The sequence below is a fragment of the Erpetoichthys calabaricus genome, chromosome 10 (genome assembly GCF_900747795.2).
Source record: "Erpetoichthys calabaricus chromosome 10, fErpCal1.3, whole genome shotgun sequence".
NCBI lineage: Eukaryota > Metazoa > Chordata > Cladistia > Polypteriformes > Polypteridae > Erpetoichthys > Erpetoichthys calabaricus.
In genome coordinates, this window is record NC_041403.2 from 123,741,068 (window position 1) to 123,765,440 (window position 24,373).

General features: G+C 36.8%; 1 protein-coding gene across 1 annotated transcript; it reads left to right on the forward strand.

Moving 5' to 3' along the window:
• Positions 1-8,410: 8,410 nt before the first annotated feature.
• mmp9 (matrix metallopeptidase 9) lies at positions 8,411-21,932 on the forward strand. The gene is made up of 13 exons (XM_028811865.2): positions 8,411-8,602; positions 10,826-11,058; positions 11,697-11,845; positions 13,743-13,871; positions 14,564-14,737; positions 15,052-15,225; positions 15,783-15,956; positions 16,094-16,249; positions 16,483-16,720; positions 17,715-17,848; positions 18,432-18,582; positions 18,684-18,787; positions 20,367-21,932. The coding sequence occupies exons 1-13, from the start codon at positions 8,468-8,470 to the stop codon at positions 20,486-20,488; spliced, it is 2,073 nt and encodes a 690-aa protein (XP_028667698.2). The 5' UTR covers positions 8,411-8,467; the 3' UTR covers positions 20,489-21,932.
• Positions 21,933-24,373: the final 2,441 nt, after the last annotated feature.

Consider the following 24,373-nt stretch of genomic DNA (forward strand, 5'->3'; position numbering starts at 1 on the left):
ATTAAACTTTTTGGCCATCAGAGTAAACACAATGTTTGGCATAAACCAAACACTGTATGTTACCAATAACTCACCATTGCCATTGTGAAGCATGGTGGTGGCAGCATCTGGCTATGGGACTGCTTCTCTGCAGCAGGCACTACAAGGTTTTGGAAGGCAGATAGTAAAATAAATGCAGTGAAATTCTAGAGGAAACCTGAGGTAGTCTGCAGGAAACTATCGCCTTGGGAAAAAAATTGTTTTCCAGAAAGACTGTGACCCCAAGCATGACAACAAAGCTACACATAAATTACTTAAAAATAACAATGTTAATGTACTGGAGTGGCCAAGTCAGAGTCTACCTCTAAATCCAATTGAAAATTTGCAGTAAAATGTGAAAAAGGCAGTTCCCTCATGATTCCCAACCTGACGAAACTTGAGTAGTTTTCCAAAAAAGAATACAGGAAAATTACAATGTCCAGATGTGCTAACATGATAGAGACCTGTGAACACAGAATCAAGGCTGTCATGGTGGACAAAGGTACATCTACTAAATACTGACTTGAAGGGGATGAATACTTACACAATCAATTATTTTGTGTTTTATATTTGTAATAAATTTAGACTACTTTGCAAAGATCTGTTTTCACTTTGACAATAAAGTGTGCTTTATTGCTCATCAGTGTCAATAAAGACAAATTAAATCCACTATGATTCAATGTTCTATAACTATAAAATATGAAAAGTCCTAGGGCATGAATACTTTTTATAGGCACTGTATTGATACATAGCTTAACATATCTATTTTTTTTCAGAAATCCCTACAAACTACAAAATTTATTAAGAACTAGATGACAACAAAGAGTGCACCACTATAAAAAGCACATGATTTAGTCTACTCTCATGGAAGTCATCTTAGTAAACAAGTTAAAAAGCAGCTTTCTAGTATATACTAATACTTTGACAGAATATGCTCAGGTTTGATGGATCTGCTTCATACTAAGCCTAAAACATACTTTCTATGGTCTCCTCACAGTAATGATAAGCAGTTTTGGTAAGTTAACTTGAGTAAAAAAAATGTTAAAGAATAGAGCTTTGTGTATTAGTGTAGTTTTATGAGAAAAGGAAAAAAACTGATAATAACTGAATAAGTGTTATATGAGTTCATCATTTTCAGCCAAGGAGCAGAGGCTAACAGAAGACATAAAATAACATTCTCAAATATGCTTAATTCATTTCATTGTCATAAGAGTCACAAGCCTGGTAGCACTGGACAAAACGAAGGAACCAAACCATGGACTAGACACCTGTCCATCACAAGACACACTCACTCACCTTGGGGCCATTATAAAATCACCAATTAACCTAACAGAGATGTTTTATGGATATAGGAGGAAAGCCAGTGTACTTGGGGAAACACCCATGCAAGCCCAGGTAAAACATAAGAGAGCAAATGGCATTCCATCCAAGGTTACTGAATCTATGAAGCAGCAATGATAACCATTGAAAAATGGTAAAATTAAAAAAAAACTTTGATGTAAGTTGTTATTTTAAAACGCACTCTTCATTACAAATGTGGTAACATAGATGGAAGCGAAAGAAAGAAAGAAAGAAAGAAAGAAAGAAAGAAAGAAAGAAAGAAAGAAAGAAAGAAAGAAAGAAAATTATTGATTACTGCTTCACAATGAATGAAGGGCCTTGTCATTAAACATGTAGCCAAGAAAATCAGCTATGAGGAAATGCAAACCACAAACAGCAAGCAGTGATGACACATTTCCTTAGAGGCAGTACAAAGCCATTACTGCTTGTAGCTGTGACTTACAGTAGCCTAATGTTTCCATTGTCTCAAGATTGCCAGCTTTGATCCAAATATTAGATATTGAGGATGATTTTGACTTTTCAGTTTGTTTATAATAAGATAAATTGAATGGCTTGATTTACAGTAACCTCAGCAGGTATGGCAGGAGTAAAATAGGTTTACAGTTCTCATTTGAGTTTTAGCCAAGGAGGAATATGGAATGCAAAGTGGGGTTACTGATACTTGAAACACAAAGGATCGTTAAAAAAACAATGATGCCTAAACAGCAATGCTCAATTAATATGAGAGCTAAAATTTGGGACTTGGGTCAGATTCATATGGTGTCTAATACATTATTTTTACAATAATTTGGTCACCTCATGATAATAATAAGTGATTCTATTATTTTAAGTCAGACAACACAAAATAGCTTTGTGATTTAAATGTGGCAATGAAAAACTGAAATGTACAGTTAAACACATAGTAAATATGGTTACAAAGTTAAAAAAATATATGCTCATGTTTCAGCAGTCCTCAATAAGAATGTGATTGCACCATATAATCAAAACAGCATCATCTTAATTTCCTAACTTTAAGAACATGATATATCATTCTAATTCAAGTTAGTTTTTATGAAAAATTTAGTATCATTTAATGTGAGCATGATAACCCTAATTTGCTAACAGCACCACCAAAACATAAAAATAATAATAATACTAATAATAATAATAATAATACTGAGCTGCATCTGCTGTTACCAAGACTAAAAAACTCTTGCCTATCAGTCAGATAGGACTTAACCCAATGAAGGATAACGGCAGAGATACCCAGCATGTTCTCCATTCTGGACAGTAGAATGTTATGTCTAATGGTGTCAAATGCTATATTAAGATCTAACAAAATCAATATGTTGGTTTGTCCAGAGAATGCTGCCATAAGAAAATCATTAGTTACCCGAAGCAGAGTAGTTTCACAGCTGTGCAGTGGTCTGAAACCAGATTGAAAGGGTTCCATCAAAGTATTAAAAGTTAAGTAACTGGTGAGTTGAGAGGCAACAACACACTGAAGAACTTTTGACAGAAAAGGTAAATGAGAAATAGGCGGAAAATTATTAAGATTGTCAGCATAAAGACCATCATTTTTTAACATTGGTGTTACAGAAGTGATTTTAAAAGTGGCTGGCACAAAGCCAGTGTCAAGGGATGAGTTTATTATTGTTGCAACAGTCGGGATTACGGCATGAAGGCAGGATTTAAGAAGTGTGGCGGGGATGGGGTCCAGTACACAAGTAGCCAGCCTCATCTTACAGCAGGCTGTTAACAAATGCAGATGTGACTGGTGAGAATTTAGAAAAGGAGATGGATGGCGTGGGAAGACAAAGAAAGATTTATGTTAGTTGAAGTATTTAGATCTTTAATTTTATTACGGAAATATTTCACAGACTTGAGTAGAGGAGATAATTGGGCCAGATGCAGGTTAAAGTAGTTTATTAGCTACAGAGAACAAAACCCTCAGGTTATCATGGCCACTTTCTATTATTCTGCCATAATGTGTGTTCTTAGCTGCAGTTAGTGCATCCCTGTAAGCCCTTTAGTGGTCAGAGAAAGCCGGGATATGCACAGTGAGCCAGTCTTACATGACATTCTCTCAAGGCATCAGCCAGCTGCTTTCATATACTGCAATTCTGACCATGTACATGAACGCTTTAAAGAAACCTCCTTATTTTCAAAGGAGCTGTTTTATCAAGTGATGAATGAAGGGCTGAGTTATAATAGTCAACGAGACTATCTAGCGTTGATGGAATAGGGTAAGAAGAGGGAGAGGTAATGAGACAGTGAAAGTACCGCTTTATGATCAGAGAGCCCCAAATCACTGCTATAAGTGTTGCCAACACATAAACCAGATGTTCAGATCACGTCCAATATAAGACCACCAGAATGACATGTTGCACCAAATCAAAACAATCCAGTAAGAACAGGAGTTCATTCCTCATTTTACATGTTGGAGTGTCAATATGGAAGCTGAAGTCACCAAGAAGAATGACTCTTTGGGAAAGTGAACTTAAGTGGGTTAAAAGTTCATTCAGATCAGTTAAGAAAGACCCATTGCATTTTGGGGGATGATAGGTAACAATAAGTAAGACAAGACCAGTTTTTGCAGCTAGTTTAAGAGACAGGCACTCGAAAGACAGTGGGCAGTCAATTGGGATTCTTTTGATGTTTAACTCTGATCTAGCAATTACTGTGACTCCTCCTTCTTGTCTTGAGCTACGAGCCTCTGAGAAGTAAACGTACCCGGGTGGTGTTGCTTCTGTGAGAGATGTGAATTAATTTGGTTTTTGCCAGATTTCTGTTAAGCATATTACATCAAGGTTGGAATCTGTATTGAATTCTAATATCACCAATGCTTTACCATTAAGCGATCTTGAGTTAAACTGCGATATTAAATGGGTTCGTTGTACACAGATCCATAGCCAGAGGTTATTTAGCATATTGAGAATTTGGCACACACGCTAATTTCCAAAGCCATGAGTAAGACGGCGTATTCCTGAACAGAGGCTGCCAGTTAACTTTTCATACATAGCTTGATGGTAGTGATGACCAGTCCCGCAATATAAAAATTTTGGGCTGCAAGCCAGGTGGCTGCAAACAACAGATCACTTCTCAGTCATTCCCATTCAAACATGTTGAAATAGACAGAAAATGCTATGGAAAAATACACTAAATATTTGGAATTTTACATCTTTGAGTAAGGCCAGTGTATATAAACACTGCTCAGAAAATGAATCCTGTGGTGTTGCATATTAAGTGTCTGTGGCATTGCATGAATTTTTAACAAAACCAGTGCACTCAGGCTCCATGGGTGTAGATGCGTGCAGCGAGAAATCTCTATGGACTTGGAGATGTTCATGCAGATATTTGGCTAAATCATATTTGCACCTTAAGGCATGATTGGTTGGGTTGATTTTCTCAATGTCTCTCTCTGGGGTGTAAAAGAAAGAAAGAAAGAAAGAAAGAAAGAAAGAAAGAAAGAAAGAAAGAAAGAAAGAAAGAAAGAAAGAAAGAAAGAATTGTGAGTGTGAGGCAGTGCAGTGAAATGGAGGAAGAGCAGTTGGTGGCCCTATGACAAAGGGAGAAGATCAGCGCTCTAGTGGTGGTTCACACATGCTGAGCATTTTGAAGGTGTAGGGAGTGATCAGGTCATCAAGGGATCCTGCTGGATCATAGATGTTGGAAGAACAATGCTGTAAGCACCCCATCAGTGAGAGGCTGAGATGGCTGGGATGACAGGGAACATAGCTGCCACCATCTCAGCACAGCTACAAGACCTGAGAAGGGTGAGCTGGGGAGACAATGGAGAAAGATGTGGTGGGCTGGCAGAAGATTAGAAACCCAATATCTGACTATTTTATACTTGGATTTTAACTTATTTATTGTTAGTTTTTATCATAACAAATGCACTGATTTTATTGGAATATCTTATTATATGGAAGAAGCGCCACACTTTACCTGAGTGTAGGACAGTGCATGAAATAAAAAGCACTTTGCACTGGTTTGCAAATCCTCTTGTTGTTGTGTGTCCTCATTTTCTTTAGTCCATCTCAGTCTATGACTATTGATGTCCCAGGTTCAAGGAGGGGTATGCCAACTGCAGGCAATCTGGGCATCACAATTCCACAGAAGAATAAAAAGGCAGAAACCTAAGAAATAGGACGTGAGAGCTCACTTTAAGCTTGCCAGAATGCACCTGGGTGATATTGGGCAATGAGGTCCCACCAAAGATGCATATTTCAAATAATTGGCCAACGCAGTCTAAGCATGTACAATGAATTCAGCTAAAACATGTAGATCTTGGATGAACAGTAATTATTAAATATTAATTTAATTATTAAATAATTAAATTATTAAAGTAATTATTAACAGCAATTTTATTTCATAGCAAAACATAACAAAAGAAAGGTGACAAGAAATGCACATCAGAAACTAGAAACCCTCCATAAACGTGGAAATTGATTTACAATCTAGATCTAATTGTAATTGAAATATTAAAAATTGAAGAATCTAAATTAGTATCATTATAAGACTAATCAATACTTATAATTACATCCAGTTTAATTAGCACTAAGTAGGAAACTTCTATAAAGAATTTGTCTTTAGTAAACAGCCTAATACTTTAAACATATGAAAACTCCTTAGATTTAAAAATAAGACTGCTGGTATAAACTACTGTATAATCTCATTAAAAAAACAAAGTAACAATCAAGAATTCTAACGACTTATATTTCTCTCAAGCATTGAGAACAAGATTGCATATCCTCTTTCTGACAGAGCTGCATCAAGAGCTTTCAGCCAACAAATTGTTCAGAAGTACAGTATGTCAAGAAGTGTTACTGGGGCCCTTTTATACCAACGAAATATGCCTATATAACACCTCATTGTGACTGGGACTGTGACTGCTCTTTTTATCTTTAGCCGAATCAGAAGTTTTTTTTCATTTTAGTTATTCTAGTATGTATTAGAGGGGGGTTGTTGTTTGTTATAATATTTGTTTTATAAGCTTCTGTAAAAAGCTAAATTCCCACCTTGAGACAAATAAAGTGCTATCTATCTATCTATCTATCTATCTATCTATCTATCTATCTATCTATCTATCTATCTATCTATCTATCTATCTATCTATCTATCTATCTATCTATCTATCTATCTATCTATCTATCTATCTATCTATCTATCTATCTATCTATCTATCTACATAGCCAGAATTCAGTTCAGATTCACCACTGGATTAAATTGTCAGCTTGAATTAATTTCGAACTTTTGAATTCTGAAATAAATTCGGTAGGAAAATGGAAAGAAATCCAACCATTTTATAACCAACTTAATCCCATTTAGGGTCATTGGGGTCAAGAAACAAATTGCATGGATTCCAAATTGCTGCAGGGTCTGCTTACTTAGACAGTTGATATACATTTGCATCGGATCACTTTAGTATTATCAATAAACCTAACATGCACTTCTTTGGGAAGAAAAGAAAACTAACGAGAATGGGCAGTTTCCACACAGGAAGATACCAGTGTGGGATTCAAACCCTGGATTGTGGAGCTTGGAGGCAATCACCACTGAGCATCCCCAGTAGAAATACATAGCAATTATACTTATATGTATGACCAAAATGCAGCTCACATATAGGTCCACAATATGAAACAAAAAAAAATAGTAATTGGTTTATTCTGCACTTTAGCTTTCAATGAATTGTAACTCACAATTAATTAATATTTTATGAAAACAGATTTCCCATATGTAGACAGTTAGCTCTCTATTAAGAAGAATTAAAAAAAAAAAATGAAAACAGCAACAGTAATTTATTGCCAGTTCATTATGTTAATTGAACCAGACACCATAAAGCAGTGCACCCTATGAGGCCCAAGTGTTAAACCAGAACACAAGTTCTTCCTTATGCTGATATTCACCCTCCACTGCTCTAACCAGCCAATAGTTGACAATCAAAAACACTCTGGGTATCATGTTGAAAGGCAATCATATTTCCATAGTAAAGTGAATTGATATTGAGATCATAAAGAAATTATTTTTTGGAACACCATTTTACTTTCAGAGGTACAAAGAGATAGGCAAAGAATTGGCTTAATGTTCAAAGAGATGGAGGTTGAATCCAGGCTCAGTTACTTTCAGTGTGGAATTAGCATCTTCTCTTGTGTCTACTTTGTGATTTCTGATTTTTTCTATATTCCTAAAATTTGTGTTCTTAGGTTAATTAATAACACCAAACAAGCTCACTATTAATGAGTGCTCTTGATTAAACTGGCTACCTATCCAGTTCTGTTCCAGTGCCACGTGACCCTGAATTATATAAAGTAAGTTAGAAAATGTATTCATTAATTATTAATGTACCTGAATATAATCTTTAAGATTTCCAAGGTCATGCAGGTGGTAGAGTTTGGTTTTAAGTTCCATACTTCATTATGTGAGATTTGTATCCTCTCCTGATACAGGCATGAACTTCATTCTGTGATGCTGATTCCCTAGTTTCACAGCCTAAATTGTAGTCATGGATGATTTGGGTCTGTCCATGATGAGTTCCTACTGTTTGTGTCTTAATACTGCACAGGACAGAAAGCAGATGATTGTCATTTACCCTGCAGGTCTTCTGCGGAGTTTCAAATTCAGCTAAAAATGAACAGATGTTGCTTCCCTCTAGTGGTCTTAATGTGCATTTTAGAACTGAAAATAAAAGGAATATTTTTTATGACAAGGAGAGAAAATGTCCCACAAGTGACTTAAACAAGTAAGTGCAAATTTTAGGTTGAGTTTGTAAAGACATTCAGGGGATTTTAATCATTCATTCATACTCAATGAATATTTTTGAATAGTTTCTACTGATCAGTTGCCTCAGATCAAAACATACAGAAAAGTATTCATTTCTCAAAACTGCCCTCTACTGATCAATCTGATTCACACTGGAAATGTGTCATTCTTTTGTTAGACAAAAAGTCCCTGAGTTTCACAATACAGAATTAGGGGAGGAGCTGTGAATTACGCAAACGTTTTCAGCCCATAAAAGCAGAGTCGGCTTCTCTAAGGACAGAAGAACACCTGAATAGACAGAATAGCAGAGAGCGTCAGATAAAGCAGAGATTTGACAACAGAGTGCACATCAGCTCCAGCTCTCAACATGAGAATCTTTGCTCTTGCCCCTTTAATTCTGGGGTTTTACATCTTGGGAGGCTTGTGTGCTCCAATGAAGAAAGTGTTTGTGAACTTCCCTGGGGATGTGCTGAAGAACCTCACCGATGAAGACCTTGTCAATGTGAGTATCCTAAACACTTGAGTCAGGCAGTGTAGAGTTTCTGAACCTAAAATTTTACTGTACTTCTTTAGACAAATGGTAGGTAGAGGTTCAGATTACTAAACATGCTACTGCACAAACAAACTTTATATATATATATAGTGCCTTTAAAAGGGTTTTTAGGGAAATTTCTACCTACGATATTTTTAGAGATGGGGCTCTGGCAGGTTACGAAACAGGTATACACAGCAGTAAATTGAACTGATAACCTAGTGAATTAAGGTTCACAAAACTGTTCTGCATCTCAAGAAGGTATTTTTCTGAGCAGATTGTGAGACAGACTGTGCACTGGAAATCTGCAAGCGTAATTAGAATAACACACTGTAGACTAAAAGCCATAGAAGGGTATTTAATATGTGAAAGGGTTGGTGGGAGGTTCATTAGGAACTTAGAAAATACATGTTACATTATACTTTCAAAAACGCAGTCATTCAAAAGTCCAGCAGTTTGAGATTATAGCTAGTAATGGTAGCCTATGGTGCAAATGTGACAGGAGTTGGAGTAGTTCATGTGAGATCCCCAGATATTAAAGCATGCCGCTGTAGATTAGGAGTCTGAAGACAATAGTGTGACATTTTGTAAATGGAGGGTTGAAGATTTAGAGAATTTAGCATGTGACTGTATTGATTAGGAGTTCAAAAATGTTAATGAGACAGTCTGAAAGAAGGCTTTTATGAGTTAGTCTTTGGCATTGTGCATTAAGTGTTCATTAGAGTGACATTCTGTAAATTTAGGTTCAAAGATGCATAGTGGTAAATATGTGATTCTGTGGATTAGAGTTTTTAAGATATTAATGTGATTCTGTAAAAAAACATGTCAAGGGTGTCAAGAGAAATGGGACCAAAAGACACTAATAATACACTATAAACTATGCATTGAGGGTGGGAGAGCAAATCTAAAGTCTAAAGATGTCGGTGTGACATCCTATAAATTAAAGCCCAAGGACACGGATGATGACTTTGCAGATTAGAGGTCCTAAAACGTTAGTGAGACACTGTAAATGAATCACTGAGGGCAAAGAGTAGTTAATGTGAGACACTACAGGGTGCAATTGCAAACATATTACTGTGACAATCTGTGATTTTGGCATTTAGGGTGCCAAATGTCTAGCAGTGACTCTATAGATTAGGGATGCGTCTATTGAAAATTAGGGGTCCAGAAATACTTTTGATAAGGGGAATCAGTATACATTTTTAAAGCCCCAGAGCTCTAAAATTTCAGTCCACAAGATAGAATTAACATGAGTGAACGATACTAGTGTGACTATAAGAATTTGAAATTTAAAGTTTCTCACTAACCAGAGTGTGATTCAGAAAATTAGGTGTGCAAATTATCCCCATGACTCTGTGTTAGGATATAGCGGGTTAGATAATGGATGGATGGATGGAAATTGGCTTGTTTGACACTTTGTCGGGGAGTGTGATAGATATCTAATGAACCAAACTTTGTAGATTAATGTAATACTGAAAATTAGAGGTCAGCCGTGTGTAAGTCCAAAAAATGAAAATATATACAGACATAAATGTGTCAATCTGTAGTTCAGAAATATTCATCCATGAATGTGATGATTTGTCATTAGATAGCCATCAGCTATCTGAGCAACACTCAGCAGCTATCCACTAAAGTGGTGCATATGGGACTTTGGGAATAATGGGGACTAGAAGACAAGTTAAGGTTTGGAATTTGTTCTTGTCATGAGAGTACATTCTCAAAGAGACCAGCTTGCTAGCTATGTCCCTGTAGTTGCAAAAATCAATGGTTCAGTGCTGAACTGCTAACAGAGATTTTATTTGTGTTAATTTAATTAATGATAAATGGAAGCAACTATAAAGTAGCATTTTATATCTGGTACATATTTTCAGTGATTTTTTAACACTCCTTTAGAGTAATAAGAGAAAACAGTGTGAATCCTGGCAGCATCAGGCACAAAGTAAGAACTAGTTATGAATGGGATTCCAGTTGTTCCTAGGCTATTGCTACCCATACATCAAACAACTCAGACACAATTAGTCAATTGTACAAAATGGAATAGAATACTAGACAGTCAAACCTGGGTAGCTGGAGGTATGGAGAAGAAACAATAACCACTGTGTCACCATGCCTCCTATCTGATACACATATTCAAATAATAACTGAGTTTATTTTGTGTAGCTTGCTTCACCTCAGCTTTTTCCCATTTCACAGGACTACCTGGAGCGTTATGGTTACTTGGATAGTAAAGCACGCAGTACAAAGCAGATGTCTCTATCCAAAGCTTTAACAAAAATGCAGCGGTACCTAGGCCTGGAGGAGACTGGTCAATTGGACGAGAAAACTCTGAAAGTCATGAGAGCGCCACGGTGTGGAGTTCCTGATGTTCGGAACTACCAGACCTTCAGTGGTGACTTGAAGTGGGACCATAATAACGTCACATACAGGTGAGGTAGAGTTCAACAATAATGTTTATGGCCATTAGTGGAGTACAGATTTGGCTTCAAGCTCTGCACACCTTTTGTTTTTAGTACCCAAATGAAATTTATATGGCAAAGTCACAATTGTGTTGTTACTTGTAAAGCGGCATTCCTCATTGTATGCTGTCTGAACGGAGAAACTGCACATCAGCAACACTTCTTACTTATTTAGCCCACAGCTGCTGGATTTTGTCTGGGATTGCAGCAAACAGACATCTTTCTCTTTCTTACTCTTTAACTCACATACTCTGTCAAAATTCTTGTCAAATAAACCAGGTGGTTGTAGGCCTAAGGCTAAGAAAGAAGCTGGAATGTTCACAAGTTCCAAAAAATATGGAATGAGACAGTACATTTAATGTTTTCAAAGCTTTTCAATATAGGTTAATCATTTTTAAAAGTATATCTTTTGAAACCAATGACTCCTGGAGCACTTTCCTTTTGATTTTCTTTTTCTTGTTATGCTGTATGTTCTCCATCATTTCCTGTTATCTAGACATCTTGAGTGCTTTTTCAGATTCTACCTCTCCCTGCTCTTCAAATTTTTTTCTCTCAAACTATTAACTTTACAAATCCCTAAATAAATCCTTATCATGTTCCCCACACAGGATTCTTAATTATTCTCCTGACATGGACTCTTCCATTATTGATGATGCTTTTGCCCGGGCTTTTAAAGTGTGGAGCGATGTCACCCCACTGACCTTTACCCGATTGTATCAGGGTGAGGCAGACATCATGGTATCCTTTGGAAAGAAAGGTGAGTGGCATTTGATTTACACCAGTCAGTCACTCACACTGAGAGGTCCGGGCTAAAGTGGAATTAACAAGAATCATTTAAATAACACAAAAAAATATACAATGCTTATATTGTGACGATGCATTGTTTAAATGAGAAAGGTGTATGTAAACCCAAAAATATTAATCAATAAGTAAAATTAATGAAAGATACAGAAATGACATTTTTAAATTCAGAGGTGCAGGGAGGAAGGAACCTACCTGAGAAGATGCCAGTCCATTGCAGGGCCCAAACATATACATATCCAAGCAGAGCCAATATAAAAAAGAGGCAGTTACCCTAATAAACGTTTGGAATGGGGCAAAAACATGCAGATACGGAGAGAAAATGTGAACTCAACACAGCCAGTCATGGGGATGGAATTCAAATCAAGAATGCTTGATCTAGTGTTAATCACTAAGCCACCACATTGATCATATAGTGGTACATTTAAAAAGTCAGTCATTGACCAACCTGCTTAGTCCTATCACAGCTAGCACAGGGCACAAGGCAGAAAGAAACCCTGCACAGGGCAACCACACACACTGCCAATCCATCTAACCTGCAATGTAATTTTACAGTGGTAGAAAACTGGAGCACCCAAGGAAACCCATGTAGGCACGGGGAGAACAAGCAAACTCCATGCTGGGAGGACCCTGGAACATTGAAAAAGTGCAAAATAAAATTAAAATAGAAACTGATTGAAATATGAGAATTCAAATGCTTTTAATGACTAAAATTATAAGGCTGGAAGTCTATGCCTCAAAATATTTACCTTTATGTGTTTGAAAAAATTAACAATACATTGTATTATAGTTTCTTAGTAATGAACTAGCATTATTAATAATACTGTATCTGTCACTCAACAAAAGCTTATTTTATATATGACTTTTTCAGGAGGTAACATTATTATAGGCATAAAAACTTTACAGAACAAATCAAAATGATATAGATGTTATTAACCATTGATTGATTGACTCCCATGACCCCCGTGACCTTGTGCGGGTTGGAAAATGACTGCCTGACTGGCAAACTTTACAGCAGAAATCAAAATGATGTGGATGTTTTTAACCATTGATTGATTGACTGAGAGCGGCATGGTGGCGCAGTGGGTAGCGCTGCTGCCTCGCAGTTGGGAGACCTGGGGACCCGGGTTCGCTTCCCGGGCCCTCCCTGCGTGGAGTTTGCATGTTCTCCCCGTGTCTGCGTGGGTTTCCTCCGGGCACTCCGGTTTCCTCCCACAGTCCAAAGACATTCTGTTTAGGTGGATTGGCAATTCTAAATTGGCCCTAGTGTGTGTTTGTGTGTGTCCTGCGGTCGGTTGGTACCCTGCCCAGGATTGGTTCCTGCCTTGTGCCCTGTGTTGGCTGACCCCCGTGACCCTGTGTTCGGATTCAGTGGGTTGGAAAATGGATGGATGGATGGATGTCTATGGGTGCTATGGGGTTCAGATTACAAAGATAATTTTGGTATTCAGTGCAAGAAAACCAACTAAATAAGCTTTAGTATGATTGCTCAGATGACCAATCCTTCAGCCTTTTTCTGATATAGCACCATTTATAGTTTAATTTAGAGCATCACAAAGTGCTTTAAGAGGCAAAATTCAATTAAATATAATCATTTATCATATCTCTCACTGTGTACCGGCTGAGAACACTGACACATACTAAAAAACACAATAATATAAAGGTAAATTACTAAGCCATACATGTGACAAATACAAAAGTGGCCATATATCAGAATATATTGTTTGATAATTTGTTTATGGGAGTATTTTAGAGTTAACACTGGCAACAATGAAAAATAAGCTAGTTCTGTGTAAATCTGAGAGGCACAACCTATTAAAGATTTTTAACTCCTTACTGTTTTTAAATTCCAGATCATGGAGATCCTTATCCTTTTGATGGAAAAGATGGACTGCTGGCACATGCTTACCCACCAGGAGAGGGCCTTCAGGGAGACGCTCATTTTGATGATGATGAGTTCTGGACGTTGGGCAAAGGAGCAGGTAAGTGGAAGAATTACAGGCATTAAGTGAATTGAATAGTATACGCTCTAAGGTAGATCTCAATCTATTGGCCTGTTTTATTAATATGCCTTCCCTACTATAACATTGTTGTGAACTGGAGCTTATCTCAGCAATGCCAGGGAACCTGGGTAGGATGTAAACCATTACAGACCAAATGCAGGCCAATACAGAGTCAACCGTTAAACTAATGTATGTGTTTGATATGTCAAAGTATAGCAAAGCACCCTGAGAAAATCCATGCGGTAACATAGAGACCACAGAAAACTCCACAGACAGCATACATACCAAGTTACCACTCACACCAGTATACAAATTCATGACATTTTTATTGACCATCTGTATAATTCGTAACAAAAGCCTTTGGCTTTTAATTAATATGTGCTAAAGATGGCAATTTCAAAACTAGCTCCTTGTAGGGGAAAAAAAGTATAGTTCAAGAAATGGAAAAAGAAGTGGGACTTCCAGAGAGTGTGAATACCTAAGTCAATGTGAATTCTGGTGCCTTTTCTTAATTATTTGTGCATTTTACCACTGAGGCACAGAACTGCATCAGGCAGAAAGTGCATCTCTTTAATAGGACTGATTGTTTCATTAGAAAACCAAAAAGACTACCTTTCTCAGCCTCATCCCTTTTCTGAATATGCATCTTTACAAACTTGTTTGCATTGCAGTTGTGAAGACATATTACGGAAATGCAGAAGGGGCAATGTGCCATTTCCCTTTTACTTTTAATGGCAAGTCTTACTCTACCTGTACCACTGAAGGCCGTGATGACCAACTGCCATGGTGCTCTACTACTGCAGACTTTGACAAAGACAAGAAATATGGCTTTTGTCCTAGCGAGCGTAAGTTTTGCCTTATATCTGTTCTCTTATTTTGGTTAATGTGTACAATAGGTAAAACACCCAAAGATAACCCTTCCCAGAATTCCCAGATAACACTGATATCTTTATAACTCTCAAAGGAGTATTCAAGTGTACAAATCAGTTTCAGGGCTTGAAAATGTTAAACACTTATCATATCACATTAACCATTGCATCTGTATCTGATGTTTTTGTTAATTTAATAATATAATCCTGTTTTTTTCTGGACCAATTTACTGTATGTGAGAAAAGCTTTACATTAGAAACAAGCTTCATGTTCTACTGTCTTTTTGCAGTTCTGTACACCTATGGTGGAAACAGCAATGGAGACAAGTGTGTCTTCCCCTTTGTGTTCCTGGGAGAAACATATGACAAATGCACCACAGAAGGGCGAACAGATGGATATCGCTGGTGTGCAACAACAAGTAATTTTGACAAGGATATGAAGTATGGATTCTGCCCCAATCGAGGTAGGGAACCTAGCAGTACTATGGCAGTCAAATAAATCGGCAAGCATTAATTGAGTCATCCCATATAGTATCATAGTATAGATGGTCTGACTTATAGATGACCCTTCCAAATGTTATAGATGTTGGTTCAATGGACAATCCTTTGGAGCTTTTGAAAATACCTACATGGAGCAACAATCAGAATTTAAAAATTTTGACTAGGTGGGGTGGTAAAGTCTACTCTGGTGTTTGAATTATTTACAAAAAGACACTGACTGACGCATTTAGATGATTTAGGCATTGGGATATGGTGTGTGCACAAGATGGTTAGGGAATATCAGGGAACGGGTCCTAAAACACATCAATAATCTATGACTGAATCACTCTCCATGCCTGTTCTAGAATTTTCCCTTCCATTCAATATTCCATTAGTTATTTAAGGTTACTAGTAGACTTCAGTGGTGGTCAAAGGTTTGATGTGCTAGTTTTATAACATTCTAAGATAAAACAGTGTTTCTCATAACATAGTTCTTTAATTTTGGCAGATAATTTAATAGTAAGCTCTTTATGTTTTGCAGACACAGCTGTGATTGGTGGAAACTCTGAAGGGGAACCATGTGAGTTTCCTTTCACCTTCCTGGGGAAAAAATATTACTCTTGTACCAGTGAAGGTCGTTCAGATCAGAAGCTGTGGTGTGCCACCACCAGTAACTATGACAAGGACCAGAAATGGGGATTCTGTCCAGATCAAGGTTAGTTTTCCTGCAATAAGGCAGATAAATAACATTTTGAAACTGCAGAAAGATAAATGGGTGGGATTTTTAAATGGATTTTAGTTTTCAGTACCAAGCATTTGGATTTCACTTTTTCATTGTCTTTACCCATACAGGATACAGCCTATTCCTGGTTGCAGCCCATGAATTTGGTCATGCTTTAGGTCTAGACCACTCCAACATCCATGATGCCCTTATGTACCCTATGTACGTTTACTTTGAGGACTTTAAACTGGACAAAGATGATATTGATGGGATTCAGTACCTCTACGGTAAGTATGTTTCAAAAAATATGAAAATAATGTCACTTGATAATTAAGAAACAGAATTTTGCTGGCATGGGTTGAATGATCTATGTATTTTATGCTTTAATCAAATTAATCTATTTTGGCTATCTGTATATTTTGTGTAGCCCTATATCTTGAATTATAATTCCAGGTAATCTATTTTACTTCATGCTAAAAATAAGCAATAGATAAAACATAACTTTTGTTTTGTATTTTAGGTCCCAATCCTGGTCCTGGGCCCACACCTCCACAGCCCAGCAAAACTACTTCCAGCCCCAGCACTACAACCACCACTCCTAACCCCAAAACTCCTAAGACACCAGACACTCCAACTGCCTCCCCATCAACACCTGAGACTACCACCCAACCCATTGATCCATCTTTGAATCCCTGTCAGATTCCCATTTTTGACACCATGTCTGAGATCATGGGAGAGCTGCACCTTTTCAAAGACGGGTAAGAAAGGGATGGCATAGTGTAATAGGACAAAAAGATAAATAAACAGAAAGAAAGAAAGAAAGAAAGAAAGAAAGAAAGAAAGAAAGAAAGAAAGAAAGAAAGAAAGAAAGAAAGAAAGAAAGAAAGAAAGAAAGAAAGAAAGAAACTACTAAGGACATATTATATTTCCCTATAAAAAGAAAACAAATTTACCATAAGTCACTAGGCATATCAATTTGGTTATGCATGCAGAGAGAGTGATTAATAAAAATAAAACAGTGATACATATTCAATATTTCTCATTTATAATCAATTTTAGGTTACTCAGAATTCAACTGTTTCTTCTAATTTAGAATGATGTATAATTCCCAGCAAGCCCTAACTGAATAAGTGTGTTAGAAAATGAATGACTGAATGAATGTTGCTTAATTAGTTTTACTTTTTCTTTCTGTCAGTCCATAATATTGCTAGTACCAAAAAGGGAAATAATTTACTTTTCTTAGGACTCTTTTTTTAGCAAATTCATAAGTTTCAAGCTCACTTGCTTTGTAAAATAGCCTCTTGAAATGGGATGTTTTGCTTAATCATTAAACCTTAAATGACAGGATTTTTCATATCTGCCTGTGTCATTATAAATATACTTAAAGAGATATATAATTAATTTTGGACTTGTAAAGATCTTAGAGATGGTCTGTACTATTTAAAGGCACCTTAGAACATTCTATTTGTATAATGTTCTCATTTATGAATGCACAGAGATGCAAATGGCATAGAAGAGTAAGAAAAGAGATGAAATTTCTAATTAAGGATTAGGTTCAATTAATAGCATCGACTGACATATAATAAAGGAATTGATGACAATGAAAACAGACAACAACCGGGAAGTTTCAAGAAACATTTTAAAGAAAAAAGATGTCTCATAGCATGAATATTTGTGAGCTCAGGCTCAGTCTGCTTTTGCCTGAAATATCATGGTGTAAGGAATGTTTACCAGCTACCTTCTTTTTTTTAGACTCTACTGGAAGCTGAAGGCAAAGTCAAACATTAAGGGCCCATATAGGATTCAAGAAACTTGGCCTGCTCTGCCTAATGTGATTGACACTGCATTTGAAGATCTGCTGACCAAAAAAATTTACTTTTTCTCAGGTATGATGCTTTAATAGGTGACCTAGTAATTAGGAGAATGAAGTAAGAAAAGGTTGAAGTGGGGCAAGAACAGGAGTTGACGTACAGTACAAAAGGCACATCTTCAAAGCCTCAAAGTCTTATTAGGCCTCATTGGTTGCCTTTAAGATCATTTCATCTGTGTGCAACCACCTGACCTAAAGGGTCTAGTTAGTGTTGTGACTGCCCTACCCTCAGAAACAGACAATAAAATTGATGGCCCTTTGTTACCCTTGTGCCAGTTCTGTTGTAGGCATCTACCTGTGACCTGGGTAACCCCATATTGGTGCTGTTTATACCTAAGATAGTTATTAACACTCAATAAGCAGAGGTATCCTGCTGTAGATTATTAATTTATTTATTTCAAATTACAGTCATTCAACTATATGAGTGAATTATATCATTGAGGAAAAAACACAAAATTTCTAAATGAAATAAACCAAAAGACATGTACACCATACCTTATACAGACAATAGCTGTTTTTCATTTTTGTATCTTTCATACTCTTGCTACTCTGTAAAATTCTTCAGATTGCTGATTTCATTTGCTTTTTCTTTTTTACAGGTCGGCGTTTCTGGGTTTACCATGGCGATAGAGTTCTAGGACCACGCGGCATTGAAAAATTAGGTCTGGGCAACGATGTGGAAAAGATTGAAGGTGCCATCCAAAGAGGACAAGGCAAAGTTCTGCTTTTCAGTGGTGGAAAGTACTGGAGGTAAGACAGACTGTTCTTATTACCCACAAGCCTGGCTGAGGGTGGAAGGCAAGGCTAGAGACAGTTATTGAACATCATATTTTTTTCCATTGTTTCATCAGGATGGACACAAAAACTCAGCTCACTGATAAAGGTTACCCCCGTGACATTGACGATATGTTTGGTGGAGTGCCACTGGATGCCCATGACGTCTTCCTCTACAAAGGTGAGACATACGTTTCTCTGAAAATATATTGTTAAAGAAAACTATAATCATAGGAGAGGCTCAAGGGTATTTTAAAAGACACAAGGTGGGAGAGTGGCCCTGTTAATTAGTACAAATGTGCTCAAAGGTGTTTTAAGGTGGATCAGTGTTTCAGAGTAGTGAAAAGTACACTCTGTTTTAAATTTTCATGTTATGCTAAAACAAAAAAAATAGATAAAAACATTTAAATCATACAGAATGTAAATAAAATATCCATCCATCCATTATCCAACCCGCTATATCCTAACTACAGGGTCAAGGGGTCTGCTGGAGCCAATCCCAGCCAACACAGGGCGCAAGGCAGGAAACAAACCCTGGGCAGAGCGCCAACCCACCGCAGGTCACACACACACCCACACACCCAGGACACACTAGGGACAATTTAGGATAGCCAGTTCATCTAACCTGCATGTCTTTGGACTGTGAGAGAAAACCGGAGCACCTGGAGGAAACCCACACAGACACGGGGAGAACATGCAAACTCCACGCAGGGAGTTTAAATGATTGTACTCATTGACACCCCAAAAGATCCAACTGAAAATCCTAAATTGGCTCAAACTGAATGGGTGTGGTGTAAATGTAGCATCCTATTGTGGGCTGGTTCCTGCATGCACAAATAGGTACCAGGATAGTTGTCGACTTCCCATGACCATCAAATAGAAAATGTGAGCTGAAAAACAGAAGATTATTATTATTTCTGTTATGTGTCATTTTGGTTTAAAGTCAGAGGTACTGGATTTCAAAGCACATCATCTCAGTTTTCAGTCTTAATGGCAGCTTACTTTGCAGTCCTGAGGACATATGCATTTCTGTACACCAAGCAAATTTATGAGCAGTGGCACAGTGGTTAGGAGTGCAGCCTTAAGGACCTGGGTCTGAATTCTGCCCTATTTTTTCGTATGAACTTTGGATGAAGTCACAGTATGCTTTTCCCTCCAGGTCCCACCATCATCCCTAAAACATTCAGGTTTGGTTAACTGATGACTCAGGGCTGATAACTACCTGCAGCTCCTCTTATGAAAAAAAAAATTGGAAATTAATCAATTAATGTTTTAGTATATATAGTTGGCAGTGGGGAAAAGTGGTAAGAGAAATAGAAAATACATGCAGTGAAATAAATTGAAGAATTAGGAATGACTATAGATCTGATAAAAAAAACAAGCAGAAAAAGAAAATGTGCTCTTTTTAAGACTTCATAATTACACGTCCTGATTTTTCAGTATGTAAATCTTTACATAAGGGTGCTCTCACATTACTAGGCTTTGCTTTCTGCATGCATCCATTGCATGCAAATGTTTCTGTCCTCTCTTTTAGTATACAAGGTGTGTTTTCATGAGTTCAGACATTATTTAAAGTACAAAAATATTTGATATAGCTTTTATAAACAGTCCTTGAATGATATGTCCAACTCATGTTACACCAGTGTATTGAACATATCATAACTGGTCTTGTAAAGTAAATACACTGAGGGATGATTCTGTCAGTCTACTTCTAGAGATAATATCTATTTTTGTAATGCAATTTTCTCTATTGTTTTCAGGAAGCTATTATTTCTGTCAGCAATCTTACTACTGGAGGATGAACACCCGCCTTCAAGTGGACAGAGTTGGATACATCAAGTATGACATCCTCAATTGCCCAGATCCTTCTCGCAAATACTGATTTCTCAACCCTGAAGAACTCTGAAGATGTAAGGATATGGGTGGAGCAGACAGGGGTAGAGAAGAAATTTGCTCTTTTGGGGAAGAAAGATGTTCCTTTGGTGTACTTAATTTAATGTTTTTGCCTTGGTTTGATCCTGGAGGAAGCAGGTGTTCTATGCCTCTCTGGGACAAGGGTGAGACAGTGGTGCATTTGCAATGGAGTGTTTTCACATTTTCCAATTGCAAGTCTGGCAGTATCTTAAAAAACACAGTAGGAACCAGGCTGTCTGCCAAAGGATTTCTCCACACCAGAATAAATTTCCAAATTTTGGACACTGGCCTCGTTTGAATTTTGTCAGTTTGAAGTACAAAAGTAAGAATTAAATTTTAAAACTGACCTTGAAAATATCAATTCCAAACAAGTCTCGAGGGCCCTCCCCTCTGGTCATACTTTCCACTAGTGAGGCCAACACACAGAACCAAATGTTTTTTGAAAAAGACCCTTTGCCAGGTAGCACTGCTCCACCAAATTATAATTTATCTTGCTACAGCACAGTTGACTTTCCAAAACTTTTCTGCACTTTACTAAGTCTCCAACGTTGGAGTCACTTTGTTCTTGCCTAAGTTTCCTGTGCATTGTGACAGAACTGAACTGTCAAACTATCTTGTCAGGCTATAAGCACCCAATCTAAATTGTGTAGCAGTAGTGATGGCTAATCAATTAGGTTCCTCTCTATTTAACCAAGAGCTGTATAACTATGGCTTCTCAAGCGCATGCTTGAGTTAAATACATGGTAATCTTTTCTGGAACTTCTGTGGATGGCCCACATTCTACCACACTCCTTTGATGGATGATTTGTAATCTAACAATAAATTATGTTATTAAGAAATTAATGATTTTTCAGAATGTCTTGCCAAAAACCTGCCATAACATGTTATTTGTCTGACTAAGAATGGAATCATCCACTCTGAAAATGTTCCACTTTAGCTTGTTGAAGAGCTTTCCTATTACCCTTGATCAAAAGGTCTTCATACAGTCTCTTATTAAAGTTACTAGATACACCTGAAATGTTACAGCATTACCTGATGTCAGTGCACCGTACTAGTGTGACCACATTCAACTCTTATCGAGATGATTTGGCACTAGGGGTTTTGTCATTTCCACCTCCAGGAAACTTTGAAGAACAAAACTTGCAATCACCCTCTGCCTGCCTGGAGCAGCCAGGGAAAATGTTTTGCTAAACTTTATTTTTATGTTTCCACTTTGTAATTTTTATAATATTGTTATTACTGTCATATAAAATGATGTAACTGTACATTTTTGATGTGTATTGAAAGAAAGTTTTTTTTTTTATTTAACTGTGCTTCTTAGAAAAGGCAATTGAAATTCAGCCTTATTCTGAGCCTAAATTATTGAAAGGGAAAATGAAATTTATATAAATAAAGTCATTACATTTCAATTACACTGCTTCTGTATGGATTTCCTTTTCCATTTAAATAGAAAAAAATCCCAATCTTTGCACACATAAAAAAGATGTATACAGATTTGTATTGTTATACAAGCTGCCTACAAACACACAGCAGTAAGAAAGTGGATTTGCTAATTGACTCTCACCAGATGGTCTGTGGGGGCACCTGTTACTTCTAAAAATGCTGTTCTTCTTAATATTTTGTTGCATGCACAGTAGGCTGTGTTTCAAACCCGAATGAAATAAAGAGTGGTATACAGTGACCCTGTGCAATATAAGAGGAGGTCAGTTTTACCAAGCATGTAAAATTAAACCACGTGAATATTTTGGAGGGTGACATTGCTGGGAACTACCAATAGAAACATCTTTCATGCATGCATTAGTAGTAGCAGTAATAGTGGTAGTAGTAGTAGTATTGTCACATGTACAGTACAGTGAGATTCTTACTTGCATGTCCAACTAATAGACAACATGTTATCATTCTCACACATTATATAATAAAAACTGGAATGAAATGAAAAGTAATACAATAAATATGAAAATCTGTGAATGGGGGGTATAATCATTAGTTCTGTGCTTTTACAGATATACATTTTAATGCATTAAGTTTTGTTTTTCTTTATTCTGACTAGGTGGTTAACTAATGTTTAAATACTGCACAGACTAGTTACATATCAGATACCTTGTGCCTTCATTCTGACATATTTTTCATTAGCATTAAAGAAAATATTGCTATTTCCTCATCACTGTCCCATTAGGAGCCTTGGCCTGTCCAATGAACGATTCTGTGCTAGTTCAGTCTGTACTTCATACTATTTTGCTACCTTAATCATCATGCATTAATGACAACTAAACCTATTGCAAAATAACACCATATTTTTGTAAAACAATGCAATAGATTTGCAAAATAACCAAATGTTTTTGCAAGTAAATGAAATATTTACCATATAATGTAGTTAGTTCACAATAGAATTCGAGCGTTTATGAAAAAGCTTATGTTGTGGAAAAGTTGTATTGAGGATGGCAAGTATGATTGTTTTGAAACTCTTGAAACTTTTATTATAGAAAACCAAGTGCAGCCAAAGACGAACGTACTGTCTGCAATTTCCACTCATTTATCATTGTTAAAAAATAACTTTGATGCCTATTTCAGGGAAGAGATGAAAAAGCTCGACTCGTTGAATTTGATTTGTAACCCATTTCAAGACCGCCTACCAAGTAGTATGCCAACAAAAGCAAGTGAAGAACTCATTGATTTATCAGAAGATACGTCACTGAAAAATAGTTTCAATCGCAAGCAGTTAACAAAATTCTGGCTCTCAGTTGCTGGGAACTATCCTTGCCTGTTTGATGAAGCTATAAAAGTCCTCCTCCCTTTCAGTACCTCATATCTATGTGGGGCCGGATTTTCGGCTATGATCAGCATTAAAACTAAATACCGAAATAAATTGGACGTATCAAACTCACTGCGATTAAAAGTAACTAAAATTGAAGTTGATGCTAAAGCTGTAATGACAAAAAATAGGAAACAAATACACCCTTCTCATTGAAATAACAGTCCTTGTAGGTATTTAAGTAATAAAAAATTGTAACTTAAAGTTGTTTTTTTTCTTATTTGAAAAGTCCTTCATTCATATTGGTGACGCTTAAATTTCCATAGTGACTGTTTGTGAGCTAAAGTACAATATATGTTGTCTGTGATGATAACAAATTAATGTCAAATGAAAAAAATACTTTAAACAAAATAAACAGCCCGAACAAATAAGACACCATTAAGTAGTTCCGCGACTCGCTACTAGGGAATCTGAGCGTTACCAATATTTTATGCCCCCTTTTTTAGACGGCTAAGAGGTGGGTCCTGAATTTGGCAGTTTTTGTTAGGTGGGTCGGAGCCCAGTCAACTTTGGGAACCACTGTACTAGATAGTGTTCTTGGCTTCTAACATGGCAGGAATTGAAAACAAACATGCTGAACTTAATTGCAGAACAGTCATCTATTAAACCAAGATGGGGTGATTGTGATCGGAACGCAAAAAATAATATCACTCTCACATTTTAGCAAAACAACACGAATGATGGAAAGATGCAAAAAACTAGGTAGGAAAAACTATAAATAACAGAACTAATCAAAGAATTTTGAAGGGAACTATGAATCATGGAGCTAATTTCCTAGAGGGAGACTGCATTAGGAGAATGTAAATGAACAGCAACACAAAACAAAAAGCATTATAATGTGTAATTCTCTCACTCTTTATGTTGCTGTGAGACTTATCGCTGAAATTTTCTAGAATGTGGACCAAACTGTCCTTAAATCTTTCATTAAGCTGTTGTCTTCTGGAAGCACAGAAGGGATAAGGTCTAAAGAAAAAATGACATTTTAGTAGCCCTAAAAATGAAATACCATCATTAAAGATAAATAGGTTCTGATTAAATATT